Here is a 14,678-nt window from a genome sequence, read left to right as displayed (position 1 = left end):
CTTGAATCACCGAAATCTCGGCCTTGAGACTCAAAAACTCGACAGACCCCTGAGATTTGGCTGGATCTTGAATCAGTTCGTCGACTGCAATTCTAGCCAACCTTGGACATAATAGTCATTACACACAATGACAAAATGGCAGCACGAGATAGTGTCGAGAATACTTCTGAAAATATTAGAAATGATTCGTCTGGCTACTGGGGCTTTTTTTCCCCTTCTGCACTGTTTAAAATATGTGGCTTCACCTTCGCTTTAACCACCGAATCAATCACGTGTAGGAATCTTTCCTTTTCCTTGTTGGACTCATATGTGCTGCCATTTCACTGCCATTTCAGACTTGCATGGAGCCGTCTTCTTGGGTAGAGTGATCACAACGCGACGGCCCGTCGGATACCGTCGGCCGATATATCGCTCACGTGCTGCGGGGAAAGCTATCAATTCCCCATCATCTTATCAGCGTCATCCTCGCTGCTTCGCCAGATCTCATAGACTTAACTTGCGATACACTTATCTGCCTTGGAACTCTTCCTGAGATCTTTCTACATAATCTGGCGCCTGGTGATGCTGCGACTACCGATTCGCGCTCATGGCCTTAAATGTGCCTCAAGAGCACATCGCAGTTCCCTGCTCCGTTATCGGCATTTAGCTATCTGCCAGACTTGTCGGGCAAGTCGCGGTTTTACATCTTCTGCTCAATCCTTTCCCACATCCTCCGAGTTTAACAGATCGGATTTTACAAACCAGCCGTGGTCTGGCATCTATGAAGCTGGGTTACCAACGGCTGGCCCTCTGGGGTCTACTCCGGCGTTTGGGGCTCCTCGCATAACACCCAAGGCATTGAAACAATATCTAGATCAGTTTGTGGTTGGACAAGATCGAGCAAAGAAGATTCTCAGTGTCGCTGTATTCAACCATTACCAGCGAGTGCAAGAGCTTCAACGAAGGGAGGAAGAGAACGCGGAGTTGCTAGCAAGGCGAGCCCGGAGAGAAGCATTGGAGCATCATCCTGCAGAGGGTAAGCCTTATATCCCTTGATATCCTTCTCAAACTACGCTAAACATTGAAAAGACGAGTTTCCGGGACAGCAACGCACCGTTCGTTTACCCACCAGTCCCAAGTCAACGACGTCCAATCCCGATGAAGCACTTCTTAGCGACTCGTCTCCACTTCAATTGGAAAAATCCAACATCCTCTTACTAGGACCATCGGGGGTGGGCAAGACACTGATGGCCAAAACACTTGCAAAAGTTCTCTCGGTGCCATTCAGCGTATCTGACTGTACGCCGTTCACGCAGGCAGGATATATCGGAGAGGATGCAGAGGTATGTGTTCACCGACTTCTCGCGGCTGCGAACTATGACGTGGAGCAAGCCGAGCGGGGATTATCGTGCTGGATGAAGTGGACAAAATAGCGGCCGCCAAAGTCAGTCATGGAAAAGATGTCGGTGGCGAAGGAGTGCAGCAGGCACTGCTTAAAATAATCGAGGGCACAACAGTCCAAGTTCAAGCGAAGCAGGAGAGGAATGCTCACCGAACAAGTGGTTCCCCGAGCTCATATCCATCGAACAACCCTTTAGGGAACCCTCCGTTCTCGCAATCTCCTACAGGAAACGCCCCCAGAAAGGGGAAATATACAACGTGCGCACTGATAACATTCTGTTTATATTCTCAGGCGCATTCGTGGGACTTCATAAGGTCATCATGGACCGGATATCGCACGGGTCGATGGGATTCGGCCAACCTGTCCGCTCACAGTCGAGTCCAACTCATCGACCCGGAGATCCGCTCGCCACTACATCCAACCAGCCTGTTCCCATCCTACCAGGATCCGAAGAAGAAGCCTTGTACAAGAAACACCTGCCATTCTTCACAGCGGCTTCACCCACATCACCAGACGGCGAACCACCCTATTTCAACGCCCTGGACCTTCTCAACCCCACAGATCTGCAAAACTACGGCTTCATTCCAGAATTAGTAGGCCGCATCCCGGTCACCGCTGCACTCTCAGCACTGTCTCAACCCTTACTTGTCCGAATTCTAACAGAACCCCGAAACTCACTGCTGGCGCAATACACCACCCTCTTCTCCCTCTCGGGCATCGAGCTCCGCTTCACAACCCCAGCCCTGCACAAGGTCGCTGCCAACGCCTTCACCATGGGAACTGGGGCACGCGCCCTCCGCACGGAGATGGAAAATATTCTAAGCGATGCCATGTTCGAGACTCCCGGGTCAAGCGTCAAGTTTGTGCTCATTACAGAGGCCGTAGCAGATCGTAAGGAGAAACCGATATACCTTTCCCGAGGCCAGGGCGGCCGTTTTCATTCCTTGATTGCAGCGGAGGAGAGCAAGTGGGAGGAGAAAATGCGGAGGGAGAAGAGCGAGAAAGAGAAGAAAACAAAAGGTCAAGGGTCTGAGAATCAACCTAGTATCGCCAATTTTCGAGAGTACCGGACTCGTGCAGCGGGATTCTAGGCGAGATACGCTGTGTGACCTGACGGTCATCTAAGCGAGTTTTGATTATGTGTATATACGAAGCCGGCATGCGATACCTACATAGTCATGGATCTGACCAGGCAAACTTCAAGCAGCGAGCGATTGGGTTTTATATGCTAAGTCCGTACGGCGTTTGGGAAATTCTGGAATCTAGCGAAGGATGGGGATCTTGCCTCTTCTCATTGTCTTTCTGATCACTGGCCATTATTCTGTTGACCTTTGATGTAAAACCTTGCTACTACATGGGTATCTGATACAATCGCCCCTTGAACCGAAGGGCATAAAAACAAGAATATGAAACTGCCCGTCACGCATAAAGCAAAAGTAAAGCATTTTTAGATCATTGGTATGGTTGAGGGTATTTCAGCCTGGAAGGGCCGTGAGAAAACCCGCCGACACTCGAGACATCCAACCCATCGGCTGAAGGACCATTCGCTCCAGGCGTCCGCGGTGTATAGGCAGGATTGTGGTTCTGGGATTTCGCCTCCGATGACAGACCTGGTTTCCCTAGCCTAGGCTTCACTTTGTCCCAGTACGTCTTGTACTCGACCTTGAAGGTCTTCATAAAATCTTTTGCGCCATATCTGATCTCAATATGTTGCCAGGATTCCCATCTCGGTAGAGGTTTCACTGCCGTGAGCATGACGAACCGTCTGAACCTGTGGTTGTTGACTATTGCCCAACCGGCAAAGAATTCTCCAAGGTGGTCGGTATTCCTTTGCTCCTGTGTGAGGCCTTTCGGTATATTCGCATCATCATCTTCGGTGCGCGAACCATAGAGAGGGATGGCGTCGAGTGAAATCACAGGATCTTCGTTGTGCTCACCGCCGGCGCCGCTGAGAATATTTCCACCTGCCCGTTCTGAGCCTGCCACGCGACTGTTTAATTGAAGGATCAGAGCATACATGCTCAACCATCTGAGGCATCAGGTTAGAGAGGAGAAAGCGACAAGGCTACAAAAGGGACTTACATTCCCTGCCTGAATGGATCCTTCGATTCAGATTGCTTCAGGAGCCAGTTCAGGATATTTGGACGGAACATGATCTTCCAACTCCCTGGGAATTTCTGCTTTATCCAATCCTTTAGCCACGCCAGGATGATGATGGTGGCGTCTGGGTCCCTAAGCATGAAGTCTTCTGTGATTAGGATGACACCACCATGAGGGAATACGCGCTGGAAGTACGTGAGGTGGTCAGCGTATTGTAGTGGCTTTCTTAAAGAAAGGCTCCAGAAGCTGACGCTTCGATGGATCAGGTCCCTGATGAAAGGTAGGGCATGGTAATTCATAAAGCTTTCATGAGCCTTCATTCAGTCAGCGCAGCTGCTGGATTATTAGTGAAGGGTGCTTCCTGACTGACCAAGACAACCCCCTTGTGTATTGTGCGTGCAAATCTCTCCCAATCTTCCGGAAGGCGGTTTGAATAAGTCACAGCATTGTGCCTTCTCAGAAACTCGTGCATAACTTCGTACTCTTCTTGCACTACTTCGGACCCGGCAGGAAACATCAAGTAAAATACTTGAGCCTTCGTAGGCTTCTCAGCATCGTTCACAGTCGCCAGGAGATCATAAGTAACACCAAATTGGTCTTTGAAGACCGCATCTAGATCAAGAGTATTCTCAGACGGCTGCGACGGCGATTTAACATCGCCTGCAATAGACTGAGCCATACTCGCGTCGTGTTTGAGGCGAGGAAATTCAGGGCCTGCCTCTGGCGCTGTTCGAGCCTCAGAGCTCATAGGTGAGGTCTCGGTTGCTGGTTGCGGAGCTCTGTGTTTCGGCAATGGAACCTGCCATGTTGATAATAGTGCGCCGGTTTCTTGTGCGGGATCCTGTACAGCTACATTCACAAGCTCTAATTCTCGCGGAGTGTTTTGGGGTGCCGCTTGCAAATTGTCTGCGCCAGAGTGTTGAGTTGACAATTTGGGGGTTACACTAGTTGTGTTTGTTGAGCCTGAGTCATCTGCTGCATCGGACGGTTTTGTCACGTCTGACGCCTCAAATGCTTTTGGTGGCAAGACTTTGCTATCCCTCGGAATTTGAATGCGAAGGTTGGACATGTCGTTGACAGGTCTCACGGCTTCCGGAGCCGAAACACTAGGAACGCCCACAGAACGAGGCCGAGTAGCCACAGCTCCGGTGGGGGGAGCTCTGCTTGGAGCATCTGGGGCATTTACGAGTGCGAGGGGTACTGGCTTGCGTGACTCAGCATGAAGCCGCTTTCTTTCACGCCGAGCAGTGATGGTGTCAAACCCTCGCAACTGGCTTCGGACTGCGACATTTAGGAAAACGTCCTCAGGGATTCTAAAATGGGCAGAATCTGCATTGAGAAACGCAAAGTCTGACGACTTCGGGGAATAGGCAAGTAACACGTTCGACATCCTGCTGTCTGGAGCTGGATATGATATGGCCACAAGCTCATTGCGACGAAGTTCTTCCCCAATTCTGTAGATGCTCGGCTCAGTATCATCGAACCCTTCTATCCAAGCATCGGAGTACTTCTTATTGTTTTTCTGCTCCCGGTCAGCAACAAGCGCTTTAATGGGAGTAAACAAAACCAGACCGCAAAGCAGAAGAAGCAAACTTTGACAGAGTCTTCAGAGCAGCGAATGGGAAGAAAAGTCGGAAAAGTTGACTTACCGTGTTCTCACATAGGACATTATACTCTTCTAGGTTGCATGTATGTTGAAACCAGACATTGATTCGGCTGCCCCTTTTGGTAGACATGAGCCTGCTTCGACTCTCGGGACTCAGACCGCATAGCCTGGCCGAACCGATTTCCTTCTTCTCGGGCCGTAATAAAGATAGACAAGGAGCTCACCCTGATTCCAGAAGTACTGTTGGCGGTTCTTGACGATGTAGGCCCCGGTCTTGGTTCCCTTGTTGGAAGCTTGGGTATCGGATAGTCTTCGAGTTCATGGCGATGGATTGGGGGGCTGGTATTGGGTCTCACACTGTCACCGGAAGGTTGGCTTCCACTCCCGCTATCTGGCAGTGGACGGTCTGGTCTCCACGTATCCGCACCACACGCTGGTCTATATGTGTCTGGGACGCTGTCGTTCGGCTTGTATGACCCATCCTGTGCGCGTTTCGGTGAACTCAGGGCCCAATTCTCCCGAGTTTGGCCAATTTGGCCTTGAGTCTCCTTATCCGAATCAAGGTCCATTGGCGAACCGACATCTTGCGCTTGTGGATCCAATGCACTGTCATTGATTCCATTTGACCCGCTGACATTATGCGTGCCTAGTCTCCCCGAAGTAACCGACTTAGGAGAGCTCACATTATGTGAGCCTAGTTTCACCAGACTTGCATTGAATTGCTTCGACGAAGTAATGTTGTGTGATCCAATCTTTACGCTACTCGAGTCACCCTGATTTGGCGAGCTAGCATCATGAGGACCTAGCTTCGCCAAGCTTGAGTCATCCTGCGTGGGTGAGATCACATTATGAGATCCGAGCCTAGCGGTACTGGCGTCATTCTTCGCGCTAGGTGAGCTGACGCTGTGCAGCCCTGTCTTTGTCGCGGCGAGCCCAGTCCTGGCTGGCCAGTCGGATGGTCGAATGAGTTGCAGCTTGTTCATATCAGGAGGTGGTTCATAAGCTTTCGCCTTCTCGTACTTCCATCTGGTCGACAAATTGAACAGCTTCGGCGTCTCAGAACTGTTCATCCTTTTCGGGCGCGTGGGAGCCGGAGCAGTTCCAAACAAGATAGGTGGAGGTGGTCTCTTTGGAAGTTGCTGAGTTTGTACTTGCGCACTTCCTGTGCTGGCATTCGTTCGGGGAGTTTGTCCGGATGAAGCCTTTGATCTGTCGACTTCGATATCATTGGAGCCAATAACGTCAGGAATACTTGGGTCAGGCACGTTATTACTCGAAGGACTCTCCGCAGCAGGATGACTTTGCTGGGCTCCGTCAAGCCCCAGACGTCTCCTTTTTGCGGCTCTTCTTTGCTTCCTGTCATGTTTTGCCCTCTCAAGGGCAGCTAGATGATTTTCAAAACTGACAAAATCGAATGCCGGACGCTTCCCTTCCGCAATTGCCTTTTTCTTCTTATTCCAGTCGATCAAAGTCTGTTCATTGCAAAAGGATTCGGGGGGTTCCCATGTGCATCTTTCAATAGGGTAATTGGCCCACTTCACCAAATATTTGATGCCATCGTCAAATTCGAGCTCAGCCAAGATAGTTTCTACTTCATACTCAGACTCCTGCTCACTGGGTGCAGTTGACGTAATCGAGATATCATCATCGTCGCTCATGTCGACATCAAGCTGAAATGGTCTTTCCCATCTGAGCATACAGGAGCGAGATATCGAAATCTAGAGCGATGGCAACGAGACCAGAAGGGCCCAAAGAATCGATATTAAAATGATCTGATGAAGGATGAACGTAGTTCAATCCGGCTGATAAGACGTCAAGGAGAAGTGACAGAGTCTACCATGACGTTCTGAAGTCTCATGGGCTGTAAAGTATTTGGTTTTCCTTTTTGGGTGTTTCAGACCGTTTAAGTAGAGAATCGAACGGGAAAGAGAGATTCGACTAAGAATACGACAGAAGATGCCAACAAGCACATCAGGGAAGGACCCTTCTTCTGAGACACTTCTTAAAGGACTTTTCTTTCTGTTCAACAGATGAGAAACCTTCAACCTGGTTGTATCTTCTGATACAGATCAACGACAGACATTCTTTGTAGCCTAGGCAGAGGGGATAATCACGTGATAAGCCACTAGTCTCGAATAGGCAGCGTCAACTCGGCACCGCAACAAGCACGGGAAGCAGTAGGGAGACAAGGACGCTTCATCCCCAGAGGCATCAGGATAACTCCTATCTTTCTTCCCACTTTGCTCTTTTTTTCCCCTGTGAGTGTTACTTTTTCTCTGCAATCTATTTTGCCTCTAGGCTGTTCATCGATCCTAGAACTGACCGTCTTACGTCCCCAGGGCTTAATTTGGTCCCACTGTCCCTTAGAGTTCCTACGACCTCCAGTCGGCCACGTCGAATCTCCTCAGAAACTCTTTGTAGAGCGTAGTAGCTCACATACTACTTACCCACCATGGCTAACGATGAATATGATGTGAGTGACTCGTCTATCATCCGCTATCTACGCCAAGCTTTCCATGTCACTAATCTGAGCATCCGGGATAGTTTCTCTTCAAGGGTAATGTTTGCCACTTTCCCCGCGCAGTCGCCGCAAGTTTCACGTTTTCGGCATCCTACTCCCCTCAACAGGGCCCGTAACTAATCCGCGACGATCGTTTGAATAGTGGTGCTTATTGGTGATTCCGGTGTTGGCAAGTCCAACCTTCTGAGTCGATTCACCCGCAACGAGTTCAACCTAGACTCCAAGTCTACCATTGGTGTCGAGTTCGCAACCCGCTCAATCCAGGTGGATTCTAAGACAATCAAGGCGCAGATCTGGGATACTGCCGGTCAGGAACGCTACCGTGCCATTACATCTGCCTATTACCGTGGCGCCGTCGGTGCCCTTCTTGTGTACGATATCAGCAAACACCAGACCTACGACAATGTCAACCGCTGGTTGAAGGAACTCCGTGACCACGCTGATTCCAACATCGTCATCATGCTCGTCGGGAACAAGAGTGATTTGAGACACCTTCGCGCCGTGCCAACAGATGAGGCTAAGCAATTTGCGAGTACGTTCATTGTCCAGGCAGCCACTCAGGGATTGATTTACTTACATCTGCTCGGAACACAATAGGCGAGAACAACCTCTCTTTCATCGAAACATCTGCGCTCGACGCAAGCAATGTTGAGCTTGCTTTCCAAAACATCCTCACAGGTTCGCTCCCTCTATTCCTGGCTCCTTGTCCCACTGGACTCACATGTTACTAGAAATCTACCGCATCGTCTCCAGCAAGGCTTTGGATAATGGTGACTCCGGACAAGCCCCCCTCAGCAGTGGCCGCACGATTGAAGTCAGCAAGGCTCCGGATACTGAGTCGAAGCAAGGCTGCTGTTAGAAATCGCCGAATTTGCTGCTGTAAGGGAAGCCACGCCTGTCGGAACGACTTTTTACTCTGCAATGTGATAATTGAATGGTCTTGATCTTTCTTTTTGTCTGTTACTTAGCCTCCACGGATATGATACACAAGAGGAACGTTGGGAATGGCAATTCAGGGACATGGGCACTGTAGGCGATCATTACTCCCAGGACATTATGTTGTCGACTTCTTCTATCCCCTTTTTTTGTCCTTATTCGCCCTAACTACGAAATTGACTCTTCTTTCTTCTGGAAACTTTCCTTTTTGTGCCCTTGTCTTTCACGGCTGTATTTCGTTAGGTTCCTCATCCCTTCCCGTTCGCTTGTCCTTGGCATGACAATGATGGTCGTTTGAAGGTTGTTCTGGTCGCAGGCGTCGAAGAGGATGGGTGGGTTGTATGCAATCATTGGTCAGGCGATATGGGTTCAGGTGGTCATTGCAACGTTACTTCGCAATTCTCAATCATTGTCCTAACCAAATATCAATTATCGGGACATTTTGAACCGCAATTACAACTTGACTTTCGTTGCGACTCGCGAGCCTCAGCAGTAGGCTAGACTAAACTGTAAATTAGCATCGACATGTAGTGGACCTATGCTCCACCTTCCTAAACAGTGGAGCGACCCACGCGACGCCAGTAAGCTATGCACAACACTGAAATTCCCCGATGACAGCTTCTGTCCTCGCCTTCCATAATCCGAGTACACTACCTCAAGTAGTCTATTGCCATGGCAATCATAGCAATCTACAGTCACCACTGTAAGCTTATTATCATCTGCGACAAAAACGACTTTCCCTTCAAGCTTCAACCCGGATCCCGGATCCCGATACCATGCCATTGACTAAGACAGGATTCTAGTCCGTAGCTGACTCCCCACTCATGCATTGCTGATTCGTACGCGTAGGTCTGACTAGTTAGTTTCATGACCCTTCTGGCTTATCTAGAGTGAGGTTGGCGCGTTCGTTTCGCTTCTCAGGGTGGTGGTGTAAGCGAGTCGGTCAGAGGCTGGGAAAGTCCAGACTCGGATGTTCGTCTCCAGATGCGGATAGCCTCGGTTTCAAGTGTCGACTGTCATATTGGGCAAACATACGGAGTACACTAGATATATCTTGCGAGGCTACGATATTATTATTAGGAGATATGACCTGATGGGAAGATCTCACGTGTCTGCAGGGATCTGCGATGGTTTAGGTTTACCCGCCATACCAAGCAAGCCCGACCCAGCGGAAAGTCTGGTGATGTTCCTGAAGCAGACCTTTCGGAAGAACAGAGGACACCACTTGAACGTTCTGAGCAGTCGGCTCCCTTGGACGTTGCTCGACCTCAAGAGATTGAGCAGGCTCCGAACATGAACAATGAAACTGAAGATGTGCTATCGACGAAGTAGGCAACTTCTAGGCTGACCCAAACATACAGTACTCCGGTCTGTATCGCCTCGTACATTGACACGCCGAATAGAGCGCCTGATATAGAGTACCTCAACTGCTTCAACTCCGTAATCTCTAGAATGCTATACATGACTTAGTCTAAATAAGACTAAGACCACACGATTCCTAGTCCCCGATCTGCTATCGCAGCCCGAAACTCCCCAATGTCATCGCCGCGCTCATTCATCACCCACTCAAGAGTATCTCCGAATGTCTCCCCATTGTCACGAAACCAATCGCCCAAGGATCGTATGAAGGCTTCAACTTGCTGTTTCATGGGCGCATGTTCACGCAACCAGAGGACCTGTCCAGGATCAAGCTTCATCATATCCTGGACTACGTAATAATGAGGGATTTCATCTCCCCATCCTTCGAAGCCGGGGTCGTGAAAGAAGTCATTGCGGAATTTCGATCTATACTTTGCGGGTGATTCTGCGATATGTGTGGGGTGAGCGGAGTAGAAGTACTGATTGACTGTGTGGTCAGCCTTGTCAGGCCATTCGGGTACCCCCACAGGGGTACGCGTTGTCGGATAGTTCAGATGAATATTAAATGATAGTTGGTGATTGCTCTCGGGATAACGCTTGCGGAACTTCCGCTGTATAGTCCCGTTGCTGGGACAGATATGGTTTTGCACGATGTCGGTGATGATCAACCGAATGTCCTCAACCTCGGCAAGTTCGGCGGTGGACCAGTTGTGAAGAAGCTGCGCACGCTCAGAAATGACATGCCGAAGTTTACGCGAGAAACGGTCGAAGTTGGAATTATGGAAAGCCCGATGATATAGCCAAAGGCGATAAATAGCACGGCGCAACCGAAACCGCTCATCGTCAGTCAAGGAGCGCCGATTCTCGGAGTCAACCTTCCATTTCTTGACCGGGTAAATCGCCTCCCATTTTCGTGCGACGAGTCCGACCTGCACTACCTGTCGGAGAAGCGACTCGGACATGGGAACTCGGCGGACGATGTGTGCTGGTTGGCTTGCATTGTGTGTTACAAGCTGGACGATCTCGTCTAGAGGTCCAAACTCGAATTCCGCGACATCAATAAGAATTTGCAGCTTGTGAGATTGGTTGAAGACACGGTGAAGCCTTCGGCAGGTCGAGGCAAGGTTGAGAATATCAGAAACACTCTCGCAAGAGCAAAATATATGGAGCAAAAGCTCCGTTGCCAGACGATCCATCGATAGGGTGATATTTCTGTTACCAAGTAATATGTCAGCACAGCGAATGGAACAGCAGCGTGTAATTTCCAAGTACCAACCAGAAAGCTTCGTAAACGATCTAGAGGCCGGTATGCCTGAAAACCGGACAAGCGGCAACCTTGACGGCGCCTCGATATCAATGAGTCAACGCCGCCGCCGTCGCAAACAAGGGTATGTATTTAGGTGCAAACCCCGCCGTTGGGGCTGGCAGAAGAGGAGGTGATCCGATTTAGAGCAAGCATACTGAGGACCATCATAGGTGATGCAAAACGAGTATCCCGCAGCCGCGAACGACTGGATGGCAAATGTGCCGCCATGATGGTGGACGGAGAAAGTTGGAGTCGGAGTATCTCTCTACAGGACGTCCAACCCCCGGTTTATAACTATACACCCCGCTTAGCTAATCTGCGCCCCCTTGCTTCACCAAAATTCCCCTCACTGTTGGGTCGAAATGTTGTCAAATATTTAGAGTAACCAGTATGGCCTCAGATGATTCTTGTATCCATACAGATATCTTTCTCGATGAATAAACGAGTTCAGCCCTCTGTCGGACAACGCAAAGGTCTAGGTAGCATGCAATGTTCCATTTATTGACCGGAATTTGGGAATGCAACCAGACATCTAAGGATGAAGAACATATGAAACTTTTAAATTATCTTTCACACCTAGACGCCGTAGAATGGACCGAAACAATGTACCTCTCGCCTCACATGTACATCCCCTCAGGATATCAAGTCTAATGCTCATGGAAGAAAAGAGACAGAAACGACAAGTGGACCGAATCGGAATCATGATGACCATAATAGCTTCTAAGAAAAGAGGCTCTTAGTGTCGAGAGGACCTGGCTTTCTCTCGCCTTCCGCCAAGCCCAACGTAGAGCGTTTCGAAATCAAGTTGGTTTGGACATCCCGACGCTTGGCATAACGCGCCGCCTTGCTCAAACGAATCTCACTGCGGACCTGGTTGGGGCTCACATACTCCTTGTTCTCGTAGATGACAGGGCCGCCGAAACTGCCCTCAAGAATGACGATTGGCGTAAGGACGAAGCGAGGTCCAATCTCAACGAGGGAAATCTCAGGTTGAGCATTCTTGCCCTTGGGCGCGGGCTTGCTGTTCTCGTCGTCCTTTTTGGCTCCACCTTCGGACTCTCTAATCTCATAGACGCGAATCCAAATCTTGCCATCCACACCGAAGACACCGATGACGCGGTCAACAAAAGGCTTCAAGCCCTTGACACCGCGCTTCGGCACACAGAAAACTCCACGCAGCATTTCTCTGATCAATCCGCGGTACTCGTTTCCGGGGCTGCTCATAACCGGACCCTGTTCGTCAAACGAGCGATCGAAAACGACAATGCCACGGCCACCCTTCAAACAGTTACCACTAAATCCAGTGTTCAATTCACCCATCGTGTGCAGATTGGTGAGGTGAAACTTGATCGTAGGTCCATTTGGAGGACGAGCCAGCCACAGATACAAATCTTGACCGCGCTTGCGGGCTTCGAGGAAGAAAATGACATTGCATGAGTGGAGGTCTGCGAGGGAGTTCAGGAGTAGATTGTAACCGGCCGTCTTCTTTTTCGTATCCAATTTGCTTTCTTTGTGCGTGTGAGGGAGCAAAGCGCAGAGATCGGAGAGCAGGTGTCGATGGCTAGAATCGCCCGTCAGTGTCTGAAAAGGTCAAGTCTCAATTCGCTAGAAATTCCTGAACATACCGATATGTCACACCTCTTGAAGTCAACATAAGAACGCGAGACTTGGGCATGAATCCAGCGGCGAGCTGCTTCTTGGCCGCTTCCGCAGTGTGCTCATCTTCGTCTTCGTCGCTGTCGCTTGTATCGTCGGCTCCAGCGAGGAGATCTTCCATCTCCATATCTACCTCATCTTGATCTTCGGCAATTTGCCGAGACTTCTTCTTAGAAACAGTCTTGTAAACGGCAGCCATTATGATTGTAATATGATATTTCGGTTGAGCTTTTTCGATTCCTGATCGTCGCAGAGAAAAGCTCCACGAGGATACCGAAAAGATGCAGGCAGAATATTTTTTATGAGTTCACCGCCTTTGGAGTAGAAGGTCACGTGCATTACCGATAAAAATTCTTGGCATCCCCATACCGAGAGGCCTTAATATATTCCCAAATTTCATGGTCGATTAGCACTATTTCTCTCTTTCTGCCACCGGTTGGAACAATTCCTGCTACCAATCGCCAAGTTTGTTTTCCTTGTCTACAGCACGGATTCCAACTTCAAGCGCGGCATTGTTGATGAGATATACATGCTCGTAAAAGCAGATATTGCCCGTTCTCTGAATGTTTGGTTCTCAGAATGACTCCAGTGCCTTGTTCAGACCAGAAAAGCCTTCCTGTCCCACTTTCATGCCTGCAACCCGGTTCGCGAAGTGTATCTTCTTCTCGAGATCCCAATTTTCCTCGCAGAGCCAAGCATACAACATTCCGGCTATGAATGTATCACCAGCTCCGATAGTACTTGCAGTGATCAGTATTTCTGTCAAAAACCTTCAGTAGATGAACTTACTCAACGACCTGAAAGTCTGGTGCTGTGTACGCAGGGCGGTGCAATAGTTCACCGGTTTGAGTATCTAGAGCAACAGCTCCGCCCTCTCCCCATGTACAACACAGGAAAGCCCTGATGGAAGTATATCAGTCAACCACTGCACCCATGGATGAAGTTGTTAAGGACTCTCTTACGCATTGCGTGTCATGCGGGACTGCTTTCGGAGGCATTCCTCCGCTGACGCGTAGGCTTGCCCCTGGACAAGGTTTAGCAGACTGTGACCCTGGGAGACTATATGTAGGAAGCAGTCGTACCTGAGCCCAGCTCTTCGAGTAGAAAACAACGTCCGCCTCATTCGCAAGCTCCTGAAGACCGGGCCGCGCAGGTTTCTCTGCTTCGACGCTGATCTTGATTGAAGGATAGCATTGACGCAGATAACGCATGCATGCAAATGTTACTTCTGGTATCCGACCCTACAATTAAAACATGAGTATCCTGAATGCTTCACGGAAAATAAAAGTTGCGGACCTCGAAGTGAAACCAAGTGGCAGTGGAGCCAATCTTATCTGCAATCGCTGTAAATTCCTCGACAGTCATTTCCGGGAGCTCATTGTAGTTGACAATCGTCCTGCTTCCGGACGCTTGACTTTTAATGATATAGCTCGATGCTGGTTCATTGAAGTGTTCCCGATAAATGCAATGCTTGAGTTGAACCCCAGGTCCAAAGCCTGCCAGGATCTGCTGCGATGCAACAGATGCCTTCGCGGGCAGAACTGCGACAAGGTTCAGCGACACCTTTGAGGTTGTCTTGCTGTGTGCTATCAATTGCTGCAGCACCTCCAAGGTATTCGGACAGTTTCCTCCGCGGCGATGAGAGATACTAGAAGCACGCAACTTCTCATCTTCTCCTGGGTAGTGAGGAGTTCTGCATTGATGGTAAGCTGGTGTTGGTGTCAACAAGATGCGGGGGACGAGTTTCCAACCAACGTCAAGATTGTGTCAACATAGCATGCACCTACTGCAACCAACGACATGTTCCCAGACT

At 49.6% G+C, this 14,678-nt stretch overlaps 6 protein-coding genes across 6 annotated transcripts; 2 read left to right on the top strand and 4 right to left on the bottom strand.

Moving 5' to 3' along the window:
* Positions 1–596: 596 nt before the first annotated feature.
* On the top strand, positions 597–2,472 carry P174DRAFT_464171 (putative ATP-dependent Clp protease; the record flags this gene model as incomplete). The annotated part of the gene is made up of 5 exons (XM_024830353.1): positions 597–676; positions 726–1,015; positions 1,069–1,326; positions 1,377–1,587; positions 1,608–2,472. The coding sequence occupies 5 exons, from the start codon at positions 597–599 to the stop codon at positions 2,470–2,472; spliced, it is 1,704 nt and encodes a 567-aa protein (XP_024678363.1).
* Positions 2,473–2,664: 192 nt separating this feature from the next.
* Positions 2,665–6,745, bottom strand: P174DRAFT_515789 (putative Chromo domain protein Chp1p; the record flags this gene model as incomplete). The annotated part of the gene is made up of 5 exons (XM_024832223.1): positions 2,665–3,410; positions 3,464–3,795; positions 3,852–5,003; positions 5,131–5,277; positions 5,312–6,745. 5 exons carry the CDS (start codon positions 6,743–6,745, stop codon positions 2,834–2,836), a joined length of 3,642 nt encoding a protein of 1,213 aa, XP_024678362.1. The 3' UTR covers positions 2,665–2,833.
* A 794-nt stretch (positions 6,746–7,539) lies between these two features.
* P174DRAFT_498441 (Rab family GTPase) lies at positions 7,540–8,632 on the top strand. Its single transcript, XM_024830909.1, has 5 exons — positions 7,540–7,560; positions 7,632–7,687; positions 7,751–8,140; positions 8,206–8,286; positions 8,340–8,632. The coding sequence occupies exons 1-5, from the start codon at positions 7,550–7,552 to the stop codon at positions 8,465–8,467; spliced, it is 666 nt and encodes a 221-aa protein (XP_024678361.1). The 5' UTR covers positions 7,540–7,549; the 3' UTR covers positions 8,468–8,632.
* A 1,004-nt stretch (positions 8,633–9,636) lies between these two features.
* On the bottom strand, positions 9,637–11,458 carry P174DRAFT_413820 (F-box domain protein). The gene is made up of 2 exons (XM_024824369.1): positions 11,180–11,458; positions 9,637–11,115 (listed from the first exon to the last, which is right to left on the bottom strand). Exon 2 carries the CDS (start codon positions 11,097–11,099, stop codon positions 10,026–10,028), a length of 1,074 nt encoding a protein of 357 aa, XP_024678360.1. The 5' UTR covers positions 11,100–11,115; positions 11,180–11,458; the 3' UTR covers positions 9,637–10,025.
* Positions 11,459–11,690: 232 nt separating this feature from the next.
* Positions 11,691–13,117, bottom strand: P174DRAFT_396515 (ribosome biogenesis protein BRX1). Its single transcript, XM_024823746.1, has 2 exons — positions 12,835–13,117; positions 11,691–12,770 (listed from the first exon to the last, which is right to left on the bottom strand). Exons 1-2 carry the CDS (start codon positions 13,062–13,064, stop codon positions 11,930–11,932), a joined length of 1,071 nt encoding a protein of 356 aa, XP_024678359.1. The 5' UTR covers positions 13,065–13,117; the 3' UTR covers positions 11,691–11,929.
* Positions 13,118–13,307: 190 nt separating this feature from the next.
* P174DRAFT_396511 (ketohexokinase) lies at positions 13,308–14,667 on the bottom strand (the record flags this gene model as incomplete). The annotated part of the gene is made up of 6 exons (XM_024823745.1): positions 13,308–13,605; positions 13,655–13,765; positions 13,828–13,889; positions 13,948–14,106; positions 14,162–14,558; positions 14,621–14,667. 6 exons carry the CDS (start codon positions 14,665–14,667, stop codon positions 13,440–13,442), a joined length of 942 nt encoding a protein of 313 aa, XP_024678358.1. The 3' UTR covers positions 13,308–13,439.
* Between the last annotated feature and the right edge of the window lie 11 nt (positions 14,668–14,678).

Source organism: Aspergillus novofumigatus (assembly GCF_002847465.1).
Source record: "Aspergillus novofumigatus IBT 16806 chromosome Unknown P174scaffold_9, whole genome shotgun sequence".
NCBI lineage: Eukaryota > Fungi > Ascomycota > Eurotiomycetes > Eurotiales > Aspergillaceae > Aspergillus > Aspergillus novofumigatus.
This window is presented reverse-complemented; position numbering and strand designations above follow the sequence as displayed.